This window comes from Vulpes lagopus, chromosome 1 (assembly GCF_018345385.1).
Source record: "Vulpes lagopus strain Blue_001 chromosome 1, ASM1834538v1, whole genome shotgun sequence".
NCBI classification, from domain to species: Eukaryota; Metazoa; Chordata; class Mammalia; order Carnivora; family Canidae; genus Vulpes; species Vulpes lagopus.
Window position 1 is genome coordinate 86,315,091 of NC_054824.1, and position 22,615 is coordinate 86,337,705.

Here is a 22,615-nt window from a genome sequence, read left to right on the forward strand (position 1 = left end):
ACGTCATGTGCCAGGGGCCTAAAGAAACCTCAGAAAGGGGATCCCTGGGTGGCGCAGCGGTTTGGCGCCTGCCTTTGGCCCAGGGCGTGATCCTGGAGACCCGGGATCGAATCCTACATCGGGCTCCCGGTGCATGGAGCCTGCTTCTCCCTCTGCCTGTGTCTCTGCCTCTCTCTCTCTCTCTGTGACTATCATAAATAAATAAAGATTTAAAAAAAAAAAAAGAAACCTCAGAAAGCTTAAGTTTTCTCTCTCAAGCTCTCTTTTATTTTTACTTCACCTCAAGCATCAGTTAGTGTCTTTAGCACCCACATTCTGACTGGGCCAGTGGGGACCTCTTACCTCCCTAAGGGACCTCCTGAAGCCACAGGAACATCCCCTCGGTCAGCGGCCTGCACTTGTTGCTGGGTGGGCTGCCCGAGAGGCAGGACTGGAGACGTTACTGCTAACCAAATGCCCACATAAGCACTGTCCCTGGCCTGCAAAACCAGCAAAGTAACCACAGGAAAAGCGCAGTATAGGGCAAGGGGTAACTGCGGTCCATCCACAGGATGGGGACGCGCCAGTGGGCGGAGGAGCAGCCTGGCTCTAACAGGCTTCTCTCAAAGCAAGAGTTCAGGAGACGCACGAAGAAACACCAGCTACTTCCCTTAAAGAAAGCACTTTATTTTCCATTTAAGCAACTTGGTCACAGTACGTTATTTTACATAAATGGCAGTAATTTTTTAAATCTCCATTTAAAAGGCCTTGTGTCTGAGTCTGAGGTGATAAGAGGATATGAATACAAGTATAAAAACAGTGCAAAACGTTTAGCCCGCAGCCTCCAGCGCCGGCGTCGGTGTCGGGAATCCCCTTTAGTGTTGCTGGGCCAGTTACATTAAGTATCGAATATTAAATATTCCCAGGCTTCCTTTAGCCTAACATCAGACCCAGAAATGTAATCAAATAAAAAGGTTCAAAAGCCCTAACAACGTAAGCCATCGAATCCCCCAGGCCACGGGATCAGAGCAGGCTGAGCTTGCAAGGTCTAGACCATGGCATCGTGTCAGCGGTGCCCCAGGAAGAAAGACGGGAGGGATGTCTGGTGCATCGGTCACTAGAATAGACTAAGCTCTGGTTTCAAAACTTTGCCTTTAAAGTATGAATTTTCTAGACGTAAAGTTGCCACCAGGAAGGCTAGAGTGGCAGTAAGTCAAAAGCCCAACTCAGAAATAGCTGGAAATAGCCACAACCTCTAAGAAATTGGTCTCCGTTAACCATTCCGTCTTTGGCTGCTGCTGCTGCTACAGGAGAGCACTTGGTGCCAACTGAACTGGGGTAACAGTCCATTAGCAACAGGATCACATTTAGCTGGTTTTGCAAAACGTTTCTATTAATCACAGCAAACACCCACGAGAACGCAGGAGATTTTATTCCGCGCTAAGGTGAGCAGAGCTCTCCTTTCTCCCCTGCATCACCTTGGCAGTGTTTAATATAAAATGGCATACTTGCCACGCTGACGAGAAGACCAGATTCCAAACAGGTGTTGCGACCAAAAGTCTCTATCATCCCTCGCTTGTTTGAGGAAATTCTCTTTTTTGCAAAGGCAGGGTACCTAAATATGGCTAAAATGAAGTCCTATAAACCTATTTACCTCGTTTAGAAAGACCCTTAAACGTCAGAAAGCATTGTTAAACATCCTGGTTAAAACTGTGCTTCTAGATTTCGTATTTTTGCTTATGTTAGTTGAGTTTTGTAATAAAAAGCTAACATCCTACCCAAAGGAAAGAGAGTCTCTGAAGCAGATGGTCGGTATTACAGAGAAACCGTCCTGGCATTGTGTTTTCTGGCAGTGGAAGATTCTAGTATAGAAAATTTTCTCTTACTAAAAATATTAGGAGTACCAAGGGCTATTGCATTAGAGGAGGCCTGTAGCAGTCTCTGCTAGGCAGGTGGCACAGTGGAAGACAGCAATTACTTTATTCACCAAAGGACAACACTACTTGAATGGCCAAGGTTCCCAGTATCCTAAGCAAACACAGCGGAGGCTGAGGTGACATGAGCAGCAGGGTCCCTAAAACTCACTTAAGGCTTCTTAATGGTCACTTCATTTCAGGTGGGCCGAGCTATGACCACAAAGTACTTTTTGGGTATCATTAAAAACAAAACAAAAAAACCCAACATTTTAAATACTGAAGGACCTTCTCCTTTCATGCGATCCTGATTGTCAACTATTTTTCCCTTATATCTTCCAAAAGGACCCACTTCTCCTTCCCAGGAATTGTACACAATGGCGTGACCATAATGGAGGAGGTCAGAACATAGATCACTTGCTGAGCTCCGTATCCCTATGTTTACTAACAGGCTGAGGAAGTGGAGGGGAGGGTGGGGGAGGAAAGGGAACTACGCTGGGGGCGGCGGAGGGCTTGCCCTCATGGCCAACAAACTGCCGGCTCATAGGTTTGCAGAACAGTGTCCCCATGGCTGTGGTCGTCGTCACCACCACCACTGGTTTCTCTGGGACTCAGTCGTTCACAAGCCTTGTCCTTTAAAAGGACAAAATCCCTCAAATCGTTCCGGGTCATAAACAGATGTAAGAATCTAGAAGTGCAGACTTAGGAGGGTGTCCCAGGGCCTAGAGAAACCCTGCTCCCAGACAGCCCCTTGTTGGTTGCAAATACTTCAGTAGGCTTCTACCCCCACACAGCTACTGCACTTTTCAAACCCTTGGGCTTTCTCCTGCATATGCCAATCGCAGACCTCAGGGAACTGAAAACAAGCACCTTGAATCCAACCAGCCGGAACCTATAGAAGGAGTCCTCCCACAGGGGAGGGAATCTGAGCAGGGCCCCTGCAGGTAGTAAGCCGTCGGGGGGGGAGGGGGGGTGCCGTGATAAAACCGGCAGTCGTTCCTAGCTCTCCCACCTGATCGTGGTCTTCTGGGTACCACTCATCTTTATCGTGTCCTGTTTTGATGGCTATTAAAGATTCGGCAAGAGGCTAAAATCACTATCTTATCGTTCCTAGGAATTCTATCATCTAATGTTAGGGGATCAGAGTTGGCGGTACATCTGGCATCCGAGAGACCACAACTAGGGATTCCTGGCCACATGTGCTGGCCCTGACCTTATTCCTCTCTTATCACAAACCTAGCAGCAAGGAACTCGTTCTATGGGATCCAACGTTAATTCCAAATGAATGCTTGACTCTGGGCCAGAGCAAGGGCATCACTGGAGAAACCGCAGACTGCTAACATCCCCAGACTTGCTCTTTGGCTCATCCCAGTGGAATACGGAGCCTCTCACTGGTTAAACAATCCATCTCTGGGGAGAGCAGCGACAAGCCTGTATAAAAATGTGGTGAGTGTCTGGAGGACAGCTTTGTTTCGCGGCAGGACTAGGGATGGTGCCAGCCACCGAAGGTAGAGTTGCAGGAAGTAGCAGTACTTCCTCACAACACGTATGAACTTCTTACGACAGCAGCATGCACGCACAGACTGAAACAGCTGGCAGTATTTTCCCTACATTAAGCTATAAACCAAAGCAAATTTAGGGACTCATGAATTTTCTTTGGGATTGCAAAATCAGTACGTGTATAAAACCAAATATTTCAAGAGGGTATTTTCCCTATCCAAAAGTGCCTCATCTTACCTCTATGGCAGAACACACCCGTTCTCTACAAATATTTAATCTTTCATATGTTTTCAGTTTTAAGATATGATTAAAATAACATGATCTTAGGAAGAGCCAGGGAAGAACCATAAGCCATGAATTAGCGGAAAGCACATATACCCTGTTTTTTCTCTCCAAGGGAGATTTCTAGGGAAAGGTCAATGAGAAGTCATGTGCAAGGATTGACCTCTTGGTCAATCAACTTCTCAGAGAGTTTGCGCCAGAAAACTGTTTTTTGCAACCGAGTGCTGTAACTGACGGCGTTTGCATTACTTCTTGGGAGTGCGGGGGGTGGGGGGGTAATCAAGCCCTTGATTATTAATCAGCCACATTACCCAGGAGCGAGAGTGAAGTGCTCCCCACAGGGGTGTCTGTTCTCCTCTTCCAGCCTCATCCTAAGTGTGCTAGCACCTTCCCAGGTGAAACACGGAAAGAGGAAATAAACAGTAATGCCTATTGGAGTTTGGAGCTATTTAGTGTAAATCCAAACAATAAATACAGAAACAAAGAGATAAACATAAGGACTCATCACCTAAACCCACAACCACTGTATTATCCTACCGATAATCGTAGCTTATCGACTGTGCCTTCAGGATCAGGGGACATTGTGCGTCCATCCGACCATCCTGAGTAGTCAATGTCTCATACTTCAGAAAGAGAGATTCCCGCAACTGTACAATGTGGTATCGCAGGATCTTTCATTCTGAAATGCTGAAAATGGATTACTCTGGTAGTTTTGGCTTCAGTACTCTGACCTACAAACATTTCTCTCGGTCTTTGAGTTTTCCTAATAATACTTCATCCCTCTTGGGTGCTGCAGTCACTTCCCAGTGCTCCCCACATACCATGTCCCTCGCATGACCCTCACGCCGGTGAGGTGGCTGGGGCCGGTATCAGCACCCCGCTTACGGATGAACCTGAGACTCGGGGAAGCGACTCAACTGAGGGTCACATGGCTATCAGGAACTGAAAGAGGGACTGGAAACCCTCCTGATGCAAACTCTTTTTCCCCTAACTAACGGATGGGCATTGCTTCTATCGATCTGTGCACTAGCAATCCACATCCTTTTCCACTCCTGGTGACTGAGTGAGTTAACAAGGTGACTGGAAAAGAATGGCTCTACTTTCACTGCTTTGATATAAAAATCTCTTAAGTTGAAGTCAGAAAAATTCATTTCTTCCCAGTCCAGTGTCTAAACCTGAGCGTGGCCCTATATAGCCTTTAAGAAACTGGGGATAAAAATGAACATCCTGCGCAGACACTGAAGTGTTCGATGGACAGGAGCAGAGGGCGGGCCACCCCTCACAGAGCCACACAGAAGGCACTTCAGACAATGTCCTCGGCGGGGTGGTGGAAGGGGGGGGCGCCCAGCGTGGAGAACTGGTGCCAGTTCCGCAGGAAGCCCCGATTGTACTGGCCTGTATCCACGATGAGCCCGCAGAGGAGCCGGCGCCCCGTCTTCTGACGCAGGGCCTGCTGGACTTCCCTCTCGGTGACGTTGTAACTGATGTTAATCAGCTGAATGAGGAAGATGTAGGCCATGCCCGCCGTGACGATCACGGAGTACCACACGCAGGTGAAGGCCAGAGCCGAGCTGGAAGACAAAGAGGGGGTCAGGACTGCCCATCTCTCCAGTCAGAAAGCTGGCACCATCCCGACACTGGACACACACGGTACCCATTAATGAGGACTCTGGCACCTTCCCCGACTATCCCACTTGGAGGATACTTTTCTACCCTCAGGACCCTGAATGCTTACCTTATGACTACTCGCATGTCCTTTTCATGCTAGAATTATTGGGGGGGCTCTTTTTCTAGTACATAAGAACAGCCAGGATGTTTCTGCATTTTGTATCCCCCATACAACCAACACAGCGGCTGACATAACAGCATTTAGAATCTATCAAATGAATGAACAATTCTTAAGTTATTCTTAACTGGGGAAAATCAAGGCACCAGGACACTGCTATACACGTCCTCAAGGAAGCCTGGATGGGGACCCAGGAACGATGCTCAACCTATTTGTCTCCGCTCTCTTCAGCACAATGCTGGTGAACGCAAGTGAGAAGACAACTCCCAACACTGTGAGTCCTTGACTTCTTTTTCTTTTAAATTTTATTTAAATTCAATGTAGTTAATGTAGAAGTGTTATTATTTGTTTCAGGGATAGAATTTAGTGATTCACCAGTGCTCACTGCGTCAAGGACCCTCCCTAATGCCCATCACCCGGTTACCCCATCCTCCCATCCCCCTCCCCTCCAGCAACCTTCAGTTTGTTTATGATTAAGAGTCTCTTATGGCTTGTCTCCCTCTCTGATTTCGTCTTGTTTCATATTCCCCTTCACTTCTACGTAGAAGCACAATCACATTCCAGGTCCGGCTTCCTCAACCCGAACAATCGCACAGGACAAGAAAGCTCCCTTCAGCTCCTTACTGAGACAGGAGAGGCTGCTGATTCATGTCTGCCAATTGATTATTTTCAAACATTTGCAAATGAAGAGCTAGCTGGAAATGAACCTATCCTGAATCTTCATTTGTTAAGGTGAAAGGGACCCAGAGGTGATGACCTCACCATAAAGATGAGGAACACCAGGGCTCAACAAGGCGACGTGAAGCACCTGTACACTGGGTAGGTACCAATGGCAGCATGGGTTCCTCATTCCATGTCAGTGGCCCCCAGAAAGCCCACAAAACTCATGCTTCACCACATACAGCCATGCTCTGCTGGAGGACATTTATTACGCACAGTTGTGACTGCAGAATTTCACAACCTACTAGCACACCCAATACAGAAAAAAAAAGGAACTTACCCTGAGGAGGAGGACCAACCTGTTCTAATAATGCCCACAAATATCTAGATCTATAATGGCAATGGGAGATCTGTCCACAGACTAATAAATACCTTCACAGGGGTGCTATGTAGGTAAAGCAGAGATTGTTCTGAGAAAAGAACCACGAAGGCAGCGCTGTCCTAGCTCAGAGCGGGTTGGGGGCGGGGGAAGGGGGGAAGGCACAGATACTACACAGCACCGCATCAGCGCAGACCGTGGAGGAGATGAAGAACAGAGGCAGGGGCCTGCAGCCATCTGGGGGGAGGGGCGGGGGGGCTGGGGCTGATGCAGCAAAGCACACAGAGATCTTTACAATACAGAAATGTGCCCCAGCCTAACTAAGGAAATTTTGACCTAGATACCACAGTAATCATGAGTGGTGATTTTTCAAAAAGTAGAACAGGAAAAACCAATGGAGGTTAGAAAGTAAAGACATGTCATAGAAACTGTGAAGCTCCACAAAGGGGTCAGAAGCAATAAATCAAGATAGGGCTAAAGAGCACGAGAAAGCTGCAATGAAGTGAGGACTTGCCGAGATGATTTATGACAAAACAGACTGCACACGTACCCTGGGACTGCTCGTTTACGGTATTAGTTTCACTCTTGCCACCCTGGGCATGCACGTGGCCATCTGACTCTGGAAGTCCCTGACTGAGCCCAGTCCTACTTGCAGGAGGGTACTAGTTCCTCACTCTGTAAGGGTCAACGATCCTTCTGACATCACCCTAGAAAAAGGCACAATTCTGTTGGCCATTTCAAGGATACCCAGCATCCAACAGCCTGTCCTCTCTTTTGGTTGGAAACTCCTACCCTGGCAGCAAATCACAGCCCTTTAGGTAACGGCAACACCCACCCATTCCCTCGTCTCTGTGCTCCGTGCCCCGGTAGCATCTCACCTGTAATCTGCATAAACTCCAGGACAATAGAAGAGAGCTGTGAAGACACTTCGGTCTCTACAGATGGTGTCCAAGGTCAGTGTGATCCCGTACACCGACGTGAGCAAGAAGACCGAAAGGGCAAGTATAAATGCTTGGTGATTTGATTCTCCAACACAGCTATTTATCCTCAAAACAGCATAGGGGGAAGAAAAAGCAGACATTTTTTAAGGTTCTTGATACTGATGGCAGCTAAAGCTATCACGGTGATCATTTCATAATGAATATACACGTTGAATGACTATGCCATGCACCTGTTAAGTAACAGGACACTGTAGATCAACTACAGTCCAACGAAAAAGAAAAAAAAAGTTCTCCATATAACTCACATAATAAACAAGGAAGTTTCCAAAACAGGGACAATGTGAATTTCAGTAATTAAAAAGTAAGTTCTCTTATTTTTCACCTTTAGGGAATTAAAAACTTGCCCACGGAGAGGCGTAGCCTTATATTCTCTGCTCTTTCCAAAGTGAAACCATATCATTACTTTAAGGACGTAACCAAGTAAAAAGCAGAACCCGGCTAGGAATCTTTCTATATCCTAACGAGTCTATTACCCAATTATGAAGTGTGTTAATGCTGCAGCCACCACCACAAGGAAAGGGTGACATCAGTTAGGAAAACTTTAAAACCACAAGTATTACACAGTGTGTTAATATATATGTTAAACACATATGTTAATACAAAGATTCCCAAGAGGTTAGAAACCGGGTGTGAGGTGAAGAACAATTCGCTGGTCAGGGAGAAAGAGTTCTGTATCATAGCCACTTGTAGGGCAGAGATCTTCCTTTACATGGAGCTGTCAGGCCCTCCGCAATCCAGCACCTGTCGATGGGCCACCCCCCCACCGAACACACACACACACACACACACACACACACACACACACACACACGAATATATGACGAAGACTCAAAATCTGAGAGTGAAAATACCTGTTTACTCCTAAAGAAAGCCCCAGAAAAAAAGCATCCCTGTGCCTGAGCCCCCGCCTTGAGGTCCACTCCAAGGCCCTCCTGGCCTTGCTGCACCCTCTCCCTCCCCCACGTCCCCTTCTGTGGGCTGGCGGGGGGGGGGGGGGGGGGGGGGGGTGCTATGTGACCAGAATCCTAACCACAGAAGGCATAACTCACTGACCACAAGGGCCTTCAGAGCCAAGAGCTGCAGAGTAGCAAGAGCAAGCACGCTACTTCCAGCCTTGGCATCTGAATTAACTATACCCTCCCTCAGCCTTGCTCACTGAAGCAGCAACATCGTCTTTACAAGTTGCATGTCCTAGGGCGGGGCCCTTCCTGTGTCCTGGGTTGGCGCTGGCCAGCGGGCAGGTACCAAAATAGCCCGTTTCTCCGCAAAGAGCAAAACAGGGAGCTACGTGGCAGGGCCTCACCTCAACCCTGCAGACTGGGAGCCATCGGGGTGACGGACGCACGTGAGGGGACAAAGTCCCCGACAAATAGGGGAATGCTTTCTTGAGCTCTGCGCTCAAAAGGCCCAGCAGGGGGGATATATGCCTAGGCTGATTCTGATCCATTCTTTAAAAAAAACAAAACAAAACAAAACAAAACATATATATATACATACATACATACAAATACCACTCAACTGCAGAGACTTGTTCTACGGAGGAGAAAGTGAGTGAGGGGAGCCCGGAAGAGAAGAGCAAGACAGCAGCGACAGCGACCACAAGGGCCTTCAGGAAACGACTGAGGGACCCACGTGTGCGAAGCTGGGAGAACTGCCCACGAGGTGGGCACATCCAGCAGCCCCCGGCTACGTGCAGGTGTGCGGCTGGGAGGGCGCAGAGGCCGGAGAAGCCCGAGATCGGCCGGCGGCTGACGGGGCTTTACCCTCCGCGAGCCTCCACGTTTTCCCAACATACCAGACACAGTGGTGATCCATTCTCCTCACGCAGATGCCGCAGATCCGGCAGTGCCACGCGCGCGCCGGCCGCACCAGCTGGCACTTGGCGCACCAGTCCTCCTTCACCTTGGCGGGGCTCCCAGCCGGCACCCCGGAGGGGCCCCGAAGCTCCTCCCTCGGCGCGCGGCTGCTGAGAGGCCCCCGGGCCTTGTCCTGGCCGCCGGGACCCGGGCGCTCAGCGGGGCCGCCGCTCCCGGGCCGCTCGCTGCCTGCCGGGCTCCTGAGGTAGCCTGGATTCTTCTTGGCTCTGCACAAGGCGAAGAGTATCAGAAATAACCCGCAGGTAAGAAGAGCCAGGCGAGTGGGCCCCACGCGCCCTCTGGGGACCACCTCCTGCAGGAACACGTAGTACATGTAGCCCAGAGAAAACAGTCCGAGGCTCAGGAAAAACAGAGTCTGTTCTTTCCTTCGGTGAGTGAGGTAGTAGTACCACAGGGCCAGCACGGGGAGGGAGGTCAAAACCACCACCCCCAGGAGGAAGTGCCAGGAGGCCACGCGGAGGAAGACGGGCAGGAGGACGAGCGGGGGAATGATGCTAAAGTTAACCTTCTTGGCCCCCCTCAGCCAAGGAATTCGGAGGCGATCAGACACCGTGTCCATGATTCTCTCGCAGGTCTCTGGCTGCACCGACTTACACGTAATCCATCTATTCAGAGGAGCACAAAGAGAAGGCACTTCACTTGGGTTTGTTAAATTCAAAACCACGGAGCACTGCAGGCCAAACAGCAGGACACATGCTGAAAGAGGCCAAAGGCCAAGCACTCTACTTCCAAACTACTAAACGTGAGCTCTTTGGATCACAGGTCATCTTTTTAACACGAAAGGGGAGACGATGTTTAGAAATACAACAGTTAAAACTATTTCTCCACGAAGCAGATACATAGGAATGCAGGTGTAGCCTGGGCAAGTGCTGTTCAGACCCGGGTGACTATAGAGACTTAAGATCCTCAGAACAATTCACCATCTGGTCGTGAAGACGACAGGGGAGGTCGGGAAATATGAGAAGAGACAAAGCAGCAAAACTGCCCCATGAACTACTGTGGCCAAACACTGTGAGGCGCTCAGAGGAGACACCATGGGGTGGAGTCATTAGAGGGATCTCTGTGAAAAAGGTGGGGTGTGCACCCCACACCTGGACAGCTGGCGGGTATTGGTGCAGGGGTGGGGTGGGGGGGGAGGCGTCCCAGGGGAGCGGCACGTGTGCAGCACACACCTGTCCCGCGCCCAGGGAGTAGCCAGTGTAGCGGGACCAGGGGCTGCAGAAGGAAGAGGGGAGAGCGAGCTAGGAAGAGCCAAATGCCTGAGCTTCATGGACACACGGGATTTGCTGACATGTTTGCACACTTAGGCTAACAAGACAATGAACAGTTTAAGGAATGGTGACTCTGGATTGTAGACCAACAATTCAGAAAAGTAAGGCAACAACTTGGGCAGGGGAGGAGATGAGAACACGGGAGTCACACCACAGCAGGACAGAGGGAGACTGGGAGCCTCTCTCCAGAGAAGGGTACAGAGGGAGCCAAGAGCTCAGGGATGGCCCAGGTCTCAAGGGCGAGAAGGGAGAAAGAGTTAGAAGGTTAATGGAAGAGCTGTGGTCTCGAGTGATGGAGGTTACGGAAACAGCCTCATTTTTCCATTCATTAAAGCAGAGTGCTCCATTTTCTCCGTATGGATTTTAGACTAAATCAATTTAAAAATACCTGTAAAAAAAGACTCAAGACACAATCAAGGAATAATGACAAAAGAACTATAAGGGCTGCAGGGCTCTGCTAGTGAACTACAGTGGTCCCAAGACGCTTTTCATGTCTAGATGAATGCACCGGGCTCTAAGTCAGCAAGGTGCCACTACAGTGAGCTTTTGTAACCGGAAGTAATTATGATTGGGAAAAGCAAGTTCCCAACATCCTTATTTCCTCCCACACTATGCTTTCCATATGGCAACAATTTTTAGATATAGGATTATTTGGAAAATGGATCCAAACCTCGTTATTCCTATTTGGTACAAAATTTTTTCTCTGATATTAAATATCACCTTTTTGGATAGTAATTTCCAACACCTGGGGTAATGGATTTGAAAATAAAAGCCAAATGCAATGATACTGGTCAAGACAGCGTTTCTGCTCGTGCTAAAAAAAAACAGCCAGTCCACGGCAGGGACATGACTTCTGGACTGGATCGCCTCCCCAGGAACAAGGGTGAGGCCAATTCCAACAGCAGGAAAATGATCTTTCAACCCTCAAGGCCTTTTGTGGTCAGGTGCAGTCCAGCCTCAAGTACTCGATCCCTAGATGCTGGGAACACATTGAAGGCAGGAACCTCCTAGTAGTAACGTGTTCATTTTAAATTTACAGATTCTGGGGCACCTGCATGGCTCAGGTGGTTAAACATCTCCCTTCCCGTCAGGTCATTATCCCAGGATCCTGGGATCGGGCTCCCTGCTCAAGGAGGCGAGCCTGCTTCTCCCTCTCCCCGTGCACTCACACGCGCTCTCTCTCTTTAAAAAATAAATAAAATCTTTAAAAAAAAAAAAAAAAAAGACACAGATAGGTAAATAAAATTTACAGATTCTGGTCTGCCCTTCATTTTTTTATACATTTAACCTGCCACTATCCCTTTATTTGCCTGTTCTCCCCACCGGCTTCTCCCTTTAAGTGAAAAATAATAATGTCCTACTAAACTGAGCTGAAGAGACCGCTGTGCACTTGTGAGCTCCTGAGTAATTCACCTTTACGAAATGCTCACACCTGACGCAGAACACAGGTCTCTCTCAATCTTAGATCCCTGCAAACAGCAGCAAGAGCGAATCCAGCGTCCTGCACGCGGAGCTTGACGCGGGGTCGCGGGGTCGGCTTCAGGGGGCCCTGCCCTTACCTGTCGCATCCGTCATCGAGATCTTGGCAGTCACACAAACAAGCAGCCACGTGGTTCTTCTCCCCGTTCCGATCTATGTACTCGCAGCAGCACAGGGGCTCCAATTCGGGCTCTTCGGCTTTGTTTTTCTTCCCCGGCTTCACGCCGCCCTTGTGTGTCATGATGCCCACCTGCCGCCTCGAGGTGCGAGGAGCCCGCAGTAGGTAAAGGTGAGGAGAGCTGGCTCCGACCCCGTCCACACGCACGCCTCTCCCGGGTTATCCGCCGACGCCTGAAGGAGCGAGGGGGAGGGGAGGGGAGGGGGAGGGAGGGGGGAGGGGGAGGGAGGGGGGGAGGGGGAGGGGGGGGGGGAGGGGGGGGAGGGGGAGGGAGGGGGGGAGGGGGAGGGAGTCTCGCGTTCCCCGGGCGTTCCTGGCTCCGCTCGGCCCGGCCCGACCCGCCCCGCCCCCGCCGCCCCTTCCCAGCGGGGCCGCCGGCGCCCGGGCTCCCTCCACAGCTCACCTGCCGGCGCCGGCGGGGACGGCCCCGCGCAGGTGCAAACTCGCCCTCCGGGGGGCGCGGCGGGGGCGGCGGGGGCGGCGGCGCAGCTCCCCGGGTCGCCGTCCGGCCCGCGCCCCCGTCCCGCCCCCGCCGCCCGCGAGCACCGCCCCGCCCCGCCCCGCCCCACGGATGACCTTGGAAGGGAAGTTACCTGCGCTCCGGGGCCGACGTGGAGGCCACCACGGCCGGCTCCCCCCGAGGCGCGGCCGCGTCTGCAGAGCTCGGCTCCGCGGGGCTCCGGGGGCCCCGGCTCCGCGCCGCCGCCCACCTGTGCGCACGGGCGGCCGCGGCCCCGGCCCCGGCCCCGGCAGTGCGCCCACCTCCCCGGCCTCCCGCCGCCCGCCGGCCCCGCGTGGCCGCTCCGCGCGCTTCCGGGTGCCCCGCCCCCGGCGCCGGGGATCCCCGCCCGCCGGCCCGCACGTGCGCCGCCCGCCGCCCCGCAGGGCCCGCCGCCCAGGCCCCGCCCCTCAAAGGCCCCGCCCCCGCCGCCCAGGCCCCGCCCCCTCCAAGGCCCCGCCCCCGCCGCCCAGGCCCCGCCCCCGCCCCCGGCCGCCCGGAGGACCCGAGGACCCGAGGACCCGCACCTGCGGGCTGGCCCGGCCCCGCGGGCGGGACGTGGGCGGGGCAACCCCAGGCCCCGGGCCGCCGAACGCCCGACGGAGAGACCGAGACCCGGGGAGCCCGAGGGTTCGTCCGGCGCGGGTCCCCGCTCGGACGCCGGCAACAGGCTTAGGTGGAGCTCTCTGCACCGCAAATTGTTCCCGGGGTACCGCCCCCAAGTCCTCCAGCCTTCCCTTAAAGGCCCATCGCTGTCCCTGAGCTGTTCATTTGGAAAGCTTGTTCATTTTCACGATTTCTGGCGAGCAGATTCTACACTCGACCCGCCGGCCTACTAGTACTTTTGTGCCAACGCACCGCATATTTGAAATGAAACTGCCCTAATGGGAGTTCTCTTTGGGTTTTATTTTTGCACTAATTTTTTTTTTTTTTTGCATTGAATTTCTTAAAGAGTGTAGGCCCATATACACGGTTTCGCTATTGCATGGTTTCTACTTTGTTTCTTGGGTTTTTTTTTTTCCTTTTTTTTTTTTTTCTGTTTGTTTTTGTTTTTGTTTTTGTTTTGTTTGGTGGAGATGCTGGGGAACTTTTTTTCCCTTTTTAAACAGAAAAAGAAAAACTACAGCTCAGACATTTTGGGTTTTATTGATACTCAATTTATATAACAGGCTCATACAATTAACTCAGTGCTGCCTACATACATGTTTAGTCAGTCTATAAAGCAACTTTGGTAATTGTCTTTGAGGTATATTTACGAAGTACAAGTTTTTAAAGAAGCATCACAAAATATTCAGCTTGCCACTGATCATTTTTGTGAATTTAACAGAGATCAAAGTCTTCAAGTTTATAGTCCAGTGACTCTTGATCACAGCCACACTTCATAAATCAGAAAACTCCCAGGTAAGTACACTGGTACCCCAAGGTAGGTTTGTTGGGAATCACCCAGAGAAGTCCATTTCCCTGTAATCAAGTCAATACTGTTATTCTCTGCCGGCATTTCAAAAATGACTTTAGCAATCTCATGGGGCTCTGGGGAAAGAAAGAAACACTTAACTAAAGGCAAGCATTGTCCAAACAGTAAGAATACATACAAATTATTCCACACTGTCCTTCTCTTGTTCCAGACATCACTTGTATCGAGACATATATGCCTAAAAACTTTTCATCAAAGAGCCAAAACTTCCATCTGACTTCAAACTTCAGTCAGTCATTGCACTAGTATTGGGACACAGTGACCCCAAAAGTTTTTACTGAAGAGCTAAAGTTTGTGTCTGCTTATAACTTACCCACTGAAACAAGCCACACACATGAGTGAATAAATGGAGACATTATGTGGCTACTAAAAAGTAATCCACAATTTTCAACAAGGTGGTTCACTTCTACCATGAAAGAGTGCTAAGCTGAAGCCAAGCTTAGTTCAAGTATTCATTTGATATGTCACTAAATGCCCAGATTTTTACATAATCATCCGGTTTTTAAAATGAAAGCATGGTTCTTCATTTTGAGTGTTGGTATCCTACATGTGTTCTTTTTCAGAATTGTCTCTTCTGCCATTTGAAACAAGAAGATCTCACCTCTGATAGCTACCTAAAGAAGAAACAACTATTTCTTCAAAAAGATACAACATGGCTCAAGAATGTTTCAGATAATAATTACCAATTTACAGACTCAAAAGGATGACAATTAAATATGCATGCTGAATAAGTTCAGACACTATAATACTTACAGTACACAAACTTGGAAATGTCAGAATATATGCCTGAAAAATGGTCCTTCAAAAGTAGTAATGATAAAGAGGTTCATTCTTCTATTGTCTTCTTTAGCCTCTTGAATGTATCTCAACTGGGAAAGCAGCCTATCAGAGACATACTGATTCTGTGCTAACAGATAAAGCATCAGACTTCAAACCTCACTGTAAAAATTAGGCACACTACTCAATTCAGTGTCTCATTTTCTTTTTGTATCAGAAATTCAAATCCACAAATTTCATGCTTCACTGGAGAAATTCACTGCTTAGAATTATGTATAAGAAGTGAAAGAATGGATTGTTGAGGCCATCAGAAACTAGTTATCAAATTAATGTTATTAAAAAGAATGTTTATATTAGAAGTACCAATAATGAGAAACTGTGGAAATGTTCCCATGACAATTAAAATCTTCCATCCTCTGGCTTTCTTTAAGGTGTTTTCTTTTAGTTCCAAGTATCTCTACAATTTCAGGCCTTGAGATCACTAGCTTTCGACAGTCATACCAGTCTTGTTCTTATTTAGTAGATCAAAAGTTCTCTGAAGCATAATGAGTGAGCTCTTCAACTGCAAACAAAGTTAATTTCCAAAATCAGATTTTTTTAACTTTTTTTCTGATTATTTTTATGCCAAAAGTTTACATTTATATTCAATATAGTTTTGTTTATACCGATACCCAAATAAAAGACTGAATTTATAAAACACCTAGCTACTTATGATGTCAGCGTGCCTGACAGGAAGTCAGCCCTGGTCCTTCACTTCTCCCTGCACTGGCCTGCTGTACAGTCTGCCTCCCAACAGGTGGTTTTCTTAAATGGCTTCTCTAGTTGCAGCAGTTTCTCTACTATCTCCTATACAACTCAAGTTCCACCTCTAGGCCTTTGCTTGCTTTTTTTTTTTTTTTTTTTTAAGATTTTATTTATTTATGAGAGACACACACGGAGAGAGAGAGAGAGAGGCAAAGACACAGGCAGAGGGAGAAGCAGGCTACATGCAGGGAGCCCGACGGAGGACTCGACCCTGGGTCTCCAGGATCACACCCTGGGCCTAAGGCAGGCGCTAAATCGCTGAGCTACCCAGGGGTCCCCCTTTGCTTTCTATTATGCTCATGCTTGTCTTCACCCATTTAAAACTTACCTTCTTCTTGTTGCCTTCCCTAATCATCCTGCCTTTGAACTCCCAAAGCATTGCTACTTACTTGACATTTAACTTTGTACTTTTTAAATAGTTTTTAACAATACACATGGACATCTGTTTGCTCTAATAAGATTATAGGCAACTTGAAGGCAAGAATTATGTCTTATTCTTCTTTAAATTCATTCATTTATTCATTCATTCAGCAAATATTATACTTCCCTATTACATGCTGGGTATGTACTAAGCCAAGCACTGGGTATACAATGGTAAACCAAACAGGCACTGTCCCTGCCTTGGTGGAGCTTACAGACTAGTGAGAAATAAAGAACTAAAACGAATCATCACAAAAATAAGTACATACTTCATAATGGATTAAGTTTTTGACTGGAGGATGGCAGCATCGCTTTCTGAAATACATCAACTAGAGGAGAATCAGCCTGGCTCGAGATGAAAACTGAATTCATGTTTTGGACATATCAATCTGTGATGGCCTGTTAGCCAGGTGAAGATGCCAACTCCCCAGGTGACTGCATGAGCCTGAAGCTCTGGGAAGAGGTCAGGGTAAGAGAGATGGATTTGGGAGTTCATGGCACATGTGGCTCAAGTTAGAGGAGTGGATGTAGAGAAGAAGGGAAGAGAATCTAACACAGAGAGCCTGGAGTACCAGGCCAGGAAGAGGTCAGCAGAGGAGATGATTTTATCGAGCAAAAGGTAGTTTTACTTTATGCTAAGTAAAAGAAGCCAGTCACAAAAGACCATATAGTATAATTCCATTTATATGAAATGTCCAGAATGGGCAAACCTAGAAATAAAAAGTAGATTAATAATTATAGGAGCTGAAAGACTGCTAATGGGTATAGGGTCTTATTTGTGGGTGATAAAAACGCTCTGGATTTAGACAGTCGTGGTGGCTGTACAACTTTGTGACTATGCTAATTCTTTAAAAGGTGAATTTTATAGTATTTCATTTATATCACAATAAAGGGGGATTTTTTATGGTTTTAAAGAAGGCATAATTAGATAATGCTCACTATAAGACGTAAACTTAAACAAATGGATATTAATTTTAAAAGCCAGGGGTTACTGGGGACCTTGAGCTTGAGCAATATCACTGGAAGATATGGGGAAGAAAACAAGACAGGAGTGAACTGAAGAGCAACTGGGTGGCTTAAATACAGACATCTAATTTCCTCCATCCTGAAACCCCATAAAAGCACAACAAAATTATTTTTTAAAAAGGCATAAATTCATGAGGACAGGGAGAACAGAAACGGCAAAAGCGGCAACACAATGTTAGAAACAAGAAAGCATATGGATGACTTCGCAGACCAGACAAAGTGGAATCCTAAACTAACTGTGGAGAAAGCTGAGAACCAACCAAATCTCCCCTGAAGAAACCTCAAAAGTCTTGGGAATTGACAGGAATCTCTGGAAGTCAGAATAAAGAGAAGGGGACTAAAAATGGGGATTATACAAAAAAGTGTTGAGATCACCCCCCGCCCCATGCCCTGCCCTCCTCCATACCTCTACTTTCACTCTAATTTTACTCCTAAAATGCTGGCAGCCCTTAATCCTTCAGATGGAAACTGGACAGCCTTTCTCTATGGAAATTGACCAATCCAAGAGGAAAGACCTAAAGATAGTGATATCAGGATTTCTCAACCAATAGCTGAACCAGATCTAGAGAGAAGTTCAGGGTACACCAGCCCAACCCACGTTAAGAGCATAAGAGCTTCTAACCCACAAAAGCAGGCAACCAAAAACTACAGACATCTGATGGAATCCTCTTACTCTAAGGATAGAAATCAAAACAGGAGGAAAGGATCTTGATGGAAAGTGAATAAGCAAGAAGGAAAAAAAATTTTAAGCATTAGTAACATGATCAGAGAGATAAAGATACTCATTTTTTAGATCACAATGACATAAAAAAATTCAGAGAAGTAATAGGTCTTTGAAATTAAAAAATTGTTAGCAAAAATCAAAAAATAGAACAATGTGAAGATTAAGTTAAGGAACTCTGAGGAAGCAGAACAAAAAGGCAAAGAGATAGAAGCTGGAGAGAAAAAGTAAGAGTAGATAGCCTGTCCCAAAGAAGGCCAACATCTGAATTACAGGAGCCACAGAAAATCAGAAGAGAGGGAGTAGAGGTGAGGAGATCATCAATTGTGTAAGTCACTATTTCCCAGGACTAAAAGGCACAAGTTTCCAGATTCAAGGATGAGGAATGGTAACAGCCTCAAAATTCTCAATAGCAACACTAGAAGCTGAAAAACAATGGAACAATGCTGTGAAGGAACACTGTTTCCAAGCTAGAATTCTATCCCCAGTCAAACTTTAAAAAAAAAAAAAAAAAGATTTTTATTTATTTATTCATGAGAGACACACAGAGGCAGAGACATAGGCAGAGGGAGAAGCAGGCTCCGTGTGGGGAGCCTGATGTGGGACTCCATCCCAGGACCCTGGGATCATGCCCTGAACTGAAGGCAGATGCTCAACCACTTAGCCACCCAGGGGCCCCCCTAGCCAAACTATTAATCAAGGGAAAGGACAGAATAAAAACTTTTCACACTAATGAATTCTTAAAATATTTACCTCCATGCTTTCTTTCTCAGAAAGCTACTAGAGGATATGCTCCATTAAAAGAAAGGAGTAAACCAAGAAAGCAGAAGACATGCTGGATATAGGAAACAGATGAGGTACTCCACAGGAGAGACCAGGACAAGAGCTGTGCACCTGCAGAGAGGGTCCCTGGTCCTGACTAGAGCCAGTCAGAAGGCTCCACTCTGAATACCTGAGGTGAATGAAGGTTAGGAGAGAAGACTTAGATGACAGACAGAGCTTTAGGAGATGAGATACTTATAAATAGTATAATAATCAACTATCATAAGATAATTCCAGGGATAAGAAAATACACAGAAAAGAAAAGGTAGTCATGTTTTATTCCATGGCTCAGCTCAGGATAGCAAACTTAGTCAAAATAAAGCAAACACTGGACATTGATCTAACCAAAATTATAACTTCCTTGGGAGGATAGGGTAATCAGAAAAGAAGACAAGAAAAGATGAAAGAAAAGAAAACCGTTGTCTTCCATAATAGGAGGTCAAAAGATTATATGTAAAACTGAAAAATCAAGAAATATCAATACATGCTTGTTGTTTATAAATGGGGTAAACACAAAAAAGAAACTAAAAGAATTAAGGATTGTTGTGTTTGCCAAAGTATATGGTAGGACTGCTGTTTTTCTGAACAAACCTTATAAAAAAGTTAACCATGTGAAGGTGTGACTTTGGTGAATACCAAACCTTAAAAAAGTGAATGGGCTATAAAGGATAAACTAGGGACAGCCACAGCAGACAACTCTGAAAGAGCCAGGCTGTGAAAGTGAGCAGAGAGAGACAGGCAGACAGAAGAGGATATGGACAGCGGGCATGGCCATGTGCAGAGAGGAAAGATCCAGCTGAATGAGGGAGATGGAAAATAGGATGTTGGAGGGTGATGGAGGAAGTCTCCCACCAACACATGCTGGGCTCTCCTCACAGGCAGAGCAAAGCTCTGACAGGCACAGACAAGAGGACAGGGTGCAGCAATCAGAAGATCTGCAGAGGGAGAGGAAAACTCTTTTCTCCTTGAGGCAGAGTTATCAGTTGAAAGTTGGGGAAATAGGAGGCAAAAAAGGGAAAGTGCAAATAAGACCCACTCTTGGTAAGCGCAGGGGGGAGAACGTCACCAGGAGCTGTAGATAATGTGCATCTGGAGAATGCCTAGCTGAAGGTGTCACCTTGAATGCCCCACATGATACCCTGAGAAATGCTCAATAACTGGATCTTCTAAAAAACAAATTTCTTCCTTTAAATTTTTTTTTTTTTTTAATTTTATTTATTTATGATAGGCACACAGTGAGAGAGAGAGAGAAGCAGAGACACAGGCAGAGGGAGAAGCAGGCTCCATGCACCGGGAGCCCGATGTGGGATTCGATCCCGGGTCTCCAGGATCGCGCCCCGGGCCAAAGGCAGGCGCCAAACCGCTGCGCCACCCAGGGATCCCAACAAATTTCTTCCTTATAGAAGAAAAGGATGGAAGGAAACAAAGTATTAACAGTGACTGTCTGAATGTCTCTTCTACCACTCTCTAGTTTTCAATCTTGAAAAGTACACAGATAACGTATTATAATGGAAATAGTAATCTTTCTTTTTCAAAGGGGATCCTAAATGTTGGTTCATGGAACTGAGCAGCACTTATTGATGACACTGTGTTCAACAGATAAATGTCTATAGCAAAACATCAAAATAATCTGCATGTTCATTCTTCAATGGAGAACTAGTAAAATCGTTAATTATAGCACATTTATATAGTTGAATTCTATGCAGTTGTTAAAAGAGGAGGAAGTGCTTTATATGCTAATATGGAAGCATCTCCAAAATACATGGTTAATAGATAAAAACAAAATAATCAATAGTATATCTACAAACTCTATAAAAGAGTTAATATTAAGCATAAATTTTTATACAGAAGTATCGGTAAAAAGAATGAGGTAGATATATACAGTTGATCTTTGAACAACATGGGTTTGAATGGCATGGGACCACTTATACACAGATTTTTTACAGGACAACACTGTAATGTGTTTTCTCTATGATTTTCTTAATAATATTTTCTTTCTCTAGCTATAAAAATATGTAATACATATAACATACAAAATATGTGTTAATCACCTATGTTACCAGTAAGGCTTCTAGTCAACAGTAGGCTATCAAGTTGTTAAGTTTCTGGGGAGTCAAAAGTTATATGCAATTTTCGACCGTACAAGAGTCAGCCCCCCTAATTCCACCATTACTTAAGAGTCAAATGTACATGCTGATAAAGAAACATCTTCAATATATTTTACAAATTATAAAATTAAGGTGTACAACAGTGTATAGTATGCTTCCATTTTGAAAAAAAATACAAGTGACTGTACACATAAATTCTGTATTCTGCATAATACAGAAACTCTAGGGTAATTGCCTCTAGGAGGGGGGTTTCTTCAAATAATGAAATAGGGTAATTGCCTCTAGGAGGGGGGTTTCTTCAAATAATATATTTACTATAGTAAATATTTGCACACAGCCAAAGGAGCAACTGGTTCACAGTGCCATGAAAACACTAAGTACTATGGTACAGAGTTGCCTACCTGTTCAAGCATCATGACGGAGTCTCGGAGTACTCCTTTTAAACGACGGGCCTGATCTCTTTTCTTCTGAATATTTTCCACTCCTGACACCATATCAGAGGCTAAACTGAAAAAATAAATCTTAAAAATCAGGAGGACAGCTTCTAATCTTTCATTTACAGAAATCATCTGTGTCCTATAAATTTGCAAACAGAACAAAAAATTAAACAAAAAAGTTTGTGACTACAAAACAGCAGATCCAAATCTCTGAACTAGAATTAAGTTTTCTGCAACAAAAGAATTATTGAAATAATAATAGGTTGGGGGAAAACAGACTTACTGTAAAGATTTCTCTTCTTGGAGGTGGAGACGGTAAAAGGACTGAGCAGCATATTCTATCTTTGACAGCTTCAGAAACAGCGTCACATTCAACAGAACTAGCAACAGCAAACTAGGGCAAAGCATACCTGGTTAATCCATTCCTTAAGCACTGCTCATGTAGACTATACAGGTAAAAACTCTAAAACTGTATGTTGCCTAGTTTCCAATTATTGTTATATTATTTAAATCAGCTATCCCTACCTTATTGTATGAAACAACCACTTTTAGGAATTAAGTGGACAGTGAGGAAAAAGTTGAAAAGTAATTAGAGTCACAATAAAGTCCTCAAACAAAACAGATTGGGATTGTTCCTAATATCTCTCCTTTCTGCGAGGAATCCTGCCAGTGCTGATGTGTGACCACCAGCTTAGAAATCTACCAAGTAAGCTTTTGAGATCTATTTTTGGGTGCCTCTGGCTTAAGCCATATACACTCATAATGCTGCACTTCTAAAAAGGAAATGAAAATCAATATGGACTTGATCTTATGTAGATGAACATCCACCTTACTCCCACTGAAAACCAAATTTTTACATTACTATTCAGCAAAAATTTCTTCTAGTTCAACTTAGATAAAGGAAGTATCAAATCCCAAATAGATATGAATAGTATCATATATAAAATGTTACATGCTAAATGAACTGCTCATTGGTTCTCATAGCAGTCTTTCAATTGAATGGATATACTTCTTATGACACATATATATGCAAATATATAGGTGGCATCATATCTCTCTTATTTTTTCTGTTAAAATATTAGCTTGCCCTTAAAAATATATAGTATTCATCTTAACCTACTCAGAAGAGGATTTTTTTAAAAAATGAAAACTAAGGAGCAAGAAAATCAAATCTATGAAATTATTGTGACACTGAAATAGTATACAGACCAACATTTCAACA

General features: G+C 46.1%; 2 protein-coding genes across 6 annotated transcripts in view; both read right to left on the bottom strand.

Annotated features, from left to right (window-relative positions):
- Nucleotides 1-645: 645 nt before the first annotated feature.
- ZDHHC23 (zinc finger DHHC-type palmitoyltransferase 23) lies at nt 646-13,094 on the bottom strand. Of its 4 annotated transcripts, none has more exons than XM_041772368.1 (5): nt 12,899-13,094; nt 12,208-12,384; nt 9,296-9,982; nt 7,378-7,545; nt 646-5,245 (listed from the first exon to the last, which is right to left on the bottom strand). In XM_041772368.1, exons 2-5 carry the CDS (start codon nt 12,366-12,368, stop codon nt 4,978-4,980), a joined length of 1,284 nt encoding a protein of 427 aa, XP_041628302.1. In that variant the 5' UTR covers nt 12,369-12,384; nt 12,899-13,094; the 3' UTR covers nt 646-4,977. The 4 variants fall into 4 exon arrangements, with proteins under 4 accessions (XP_041628302.1, XP_041628320.1, XP_041628295.1 ...); XM_041772386.1 differs by having other exon boundaries at nt 7,378-7,536; nt 12,208-12,478; XM_041772361.1 differs by having other exon boundaries at nt 12,208-12,478.
- Nucleotides 13,095-13,931: 837 nt separating this feature from the next.
- The window catches only part of GRAMD1C (GRAM domain containing 1C), an 87,337-nt gene continuing 78,653 nt past the window's right edge, over nt 13,932-22,615 (bottom strand). For both annotated transcript variants that reach the window (XM_041771436.1, XM_041771443.1), the window contains 3 exons: nt 21,677-21,787; nt 21,358-21,463; nt 13,932-15,617 (listed from right to left, as the gene is read on the bottom strand). In XM_041771436.1, coding sequence (XP_041627370.1) covers nt 15,537-15,617; nt 21,358-21,463; nt 21,677-21,787 — 298 coding nt within the window. In that variant the 3' untranslated portion in view covers nt 13,932-15,536. The remainder of the gene's footprint in view (nt 15,618-21,357; nt 21,464-21,676; nt 21,788-22,615) is intronic.

Coding starts and splice junctions, on each gene's coding strand:
- ZDHHC23 (XM_041772368.1), bottom strand. CDS start 12,368: ATGACACACAAGGGCGGCGTGAAGCCGGGGAAGAAAAACAAAGCCGAA. Junction 9,983..12,207: donor CTCGATGACGGATGCGACAG/GTAAGGGCAGGG, acceptor TCCTCTGAATAG/ATGGATTACGTGTAAGTCGG. Junction 7,546..9,295: donor ATGGATCACCACTGTGTCTG/GTATGTTGGGAA, acceptor TGCTGTTTTGAG/GATAAATAGCTGTGTTGGAG.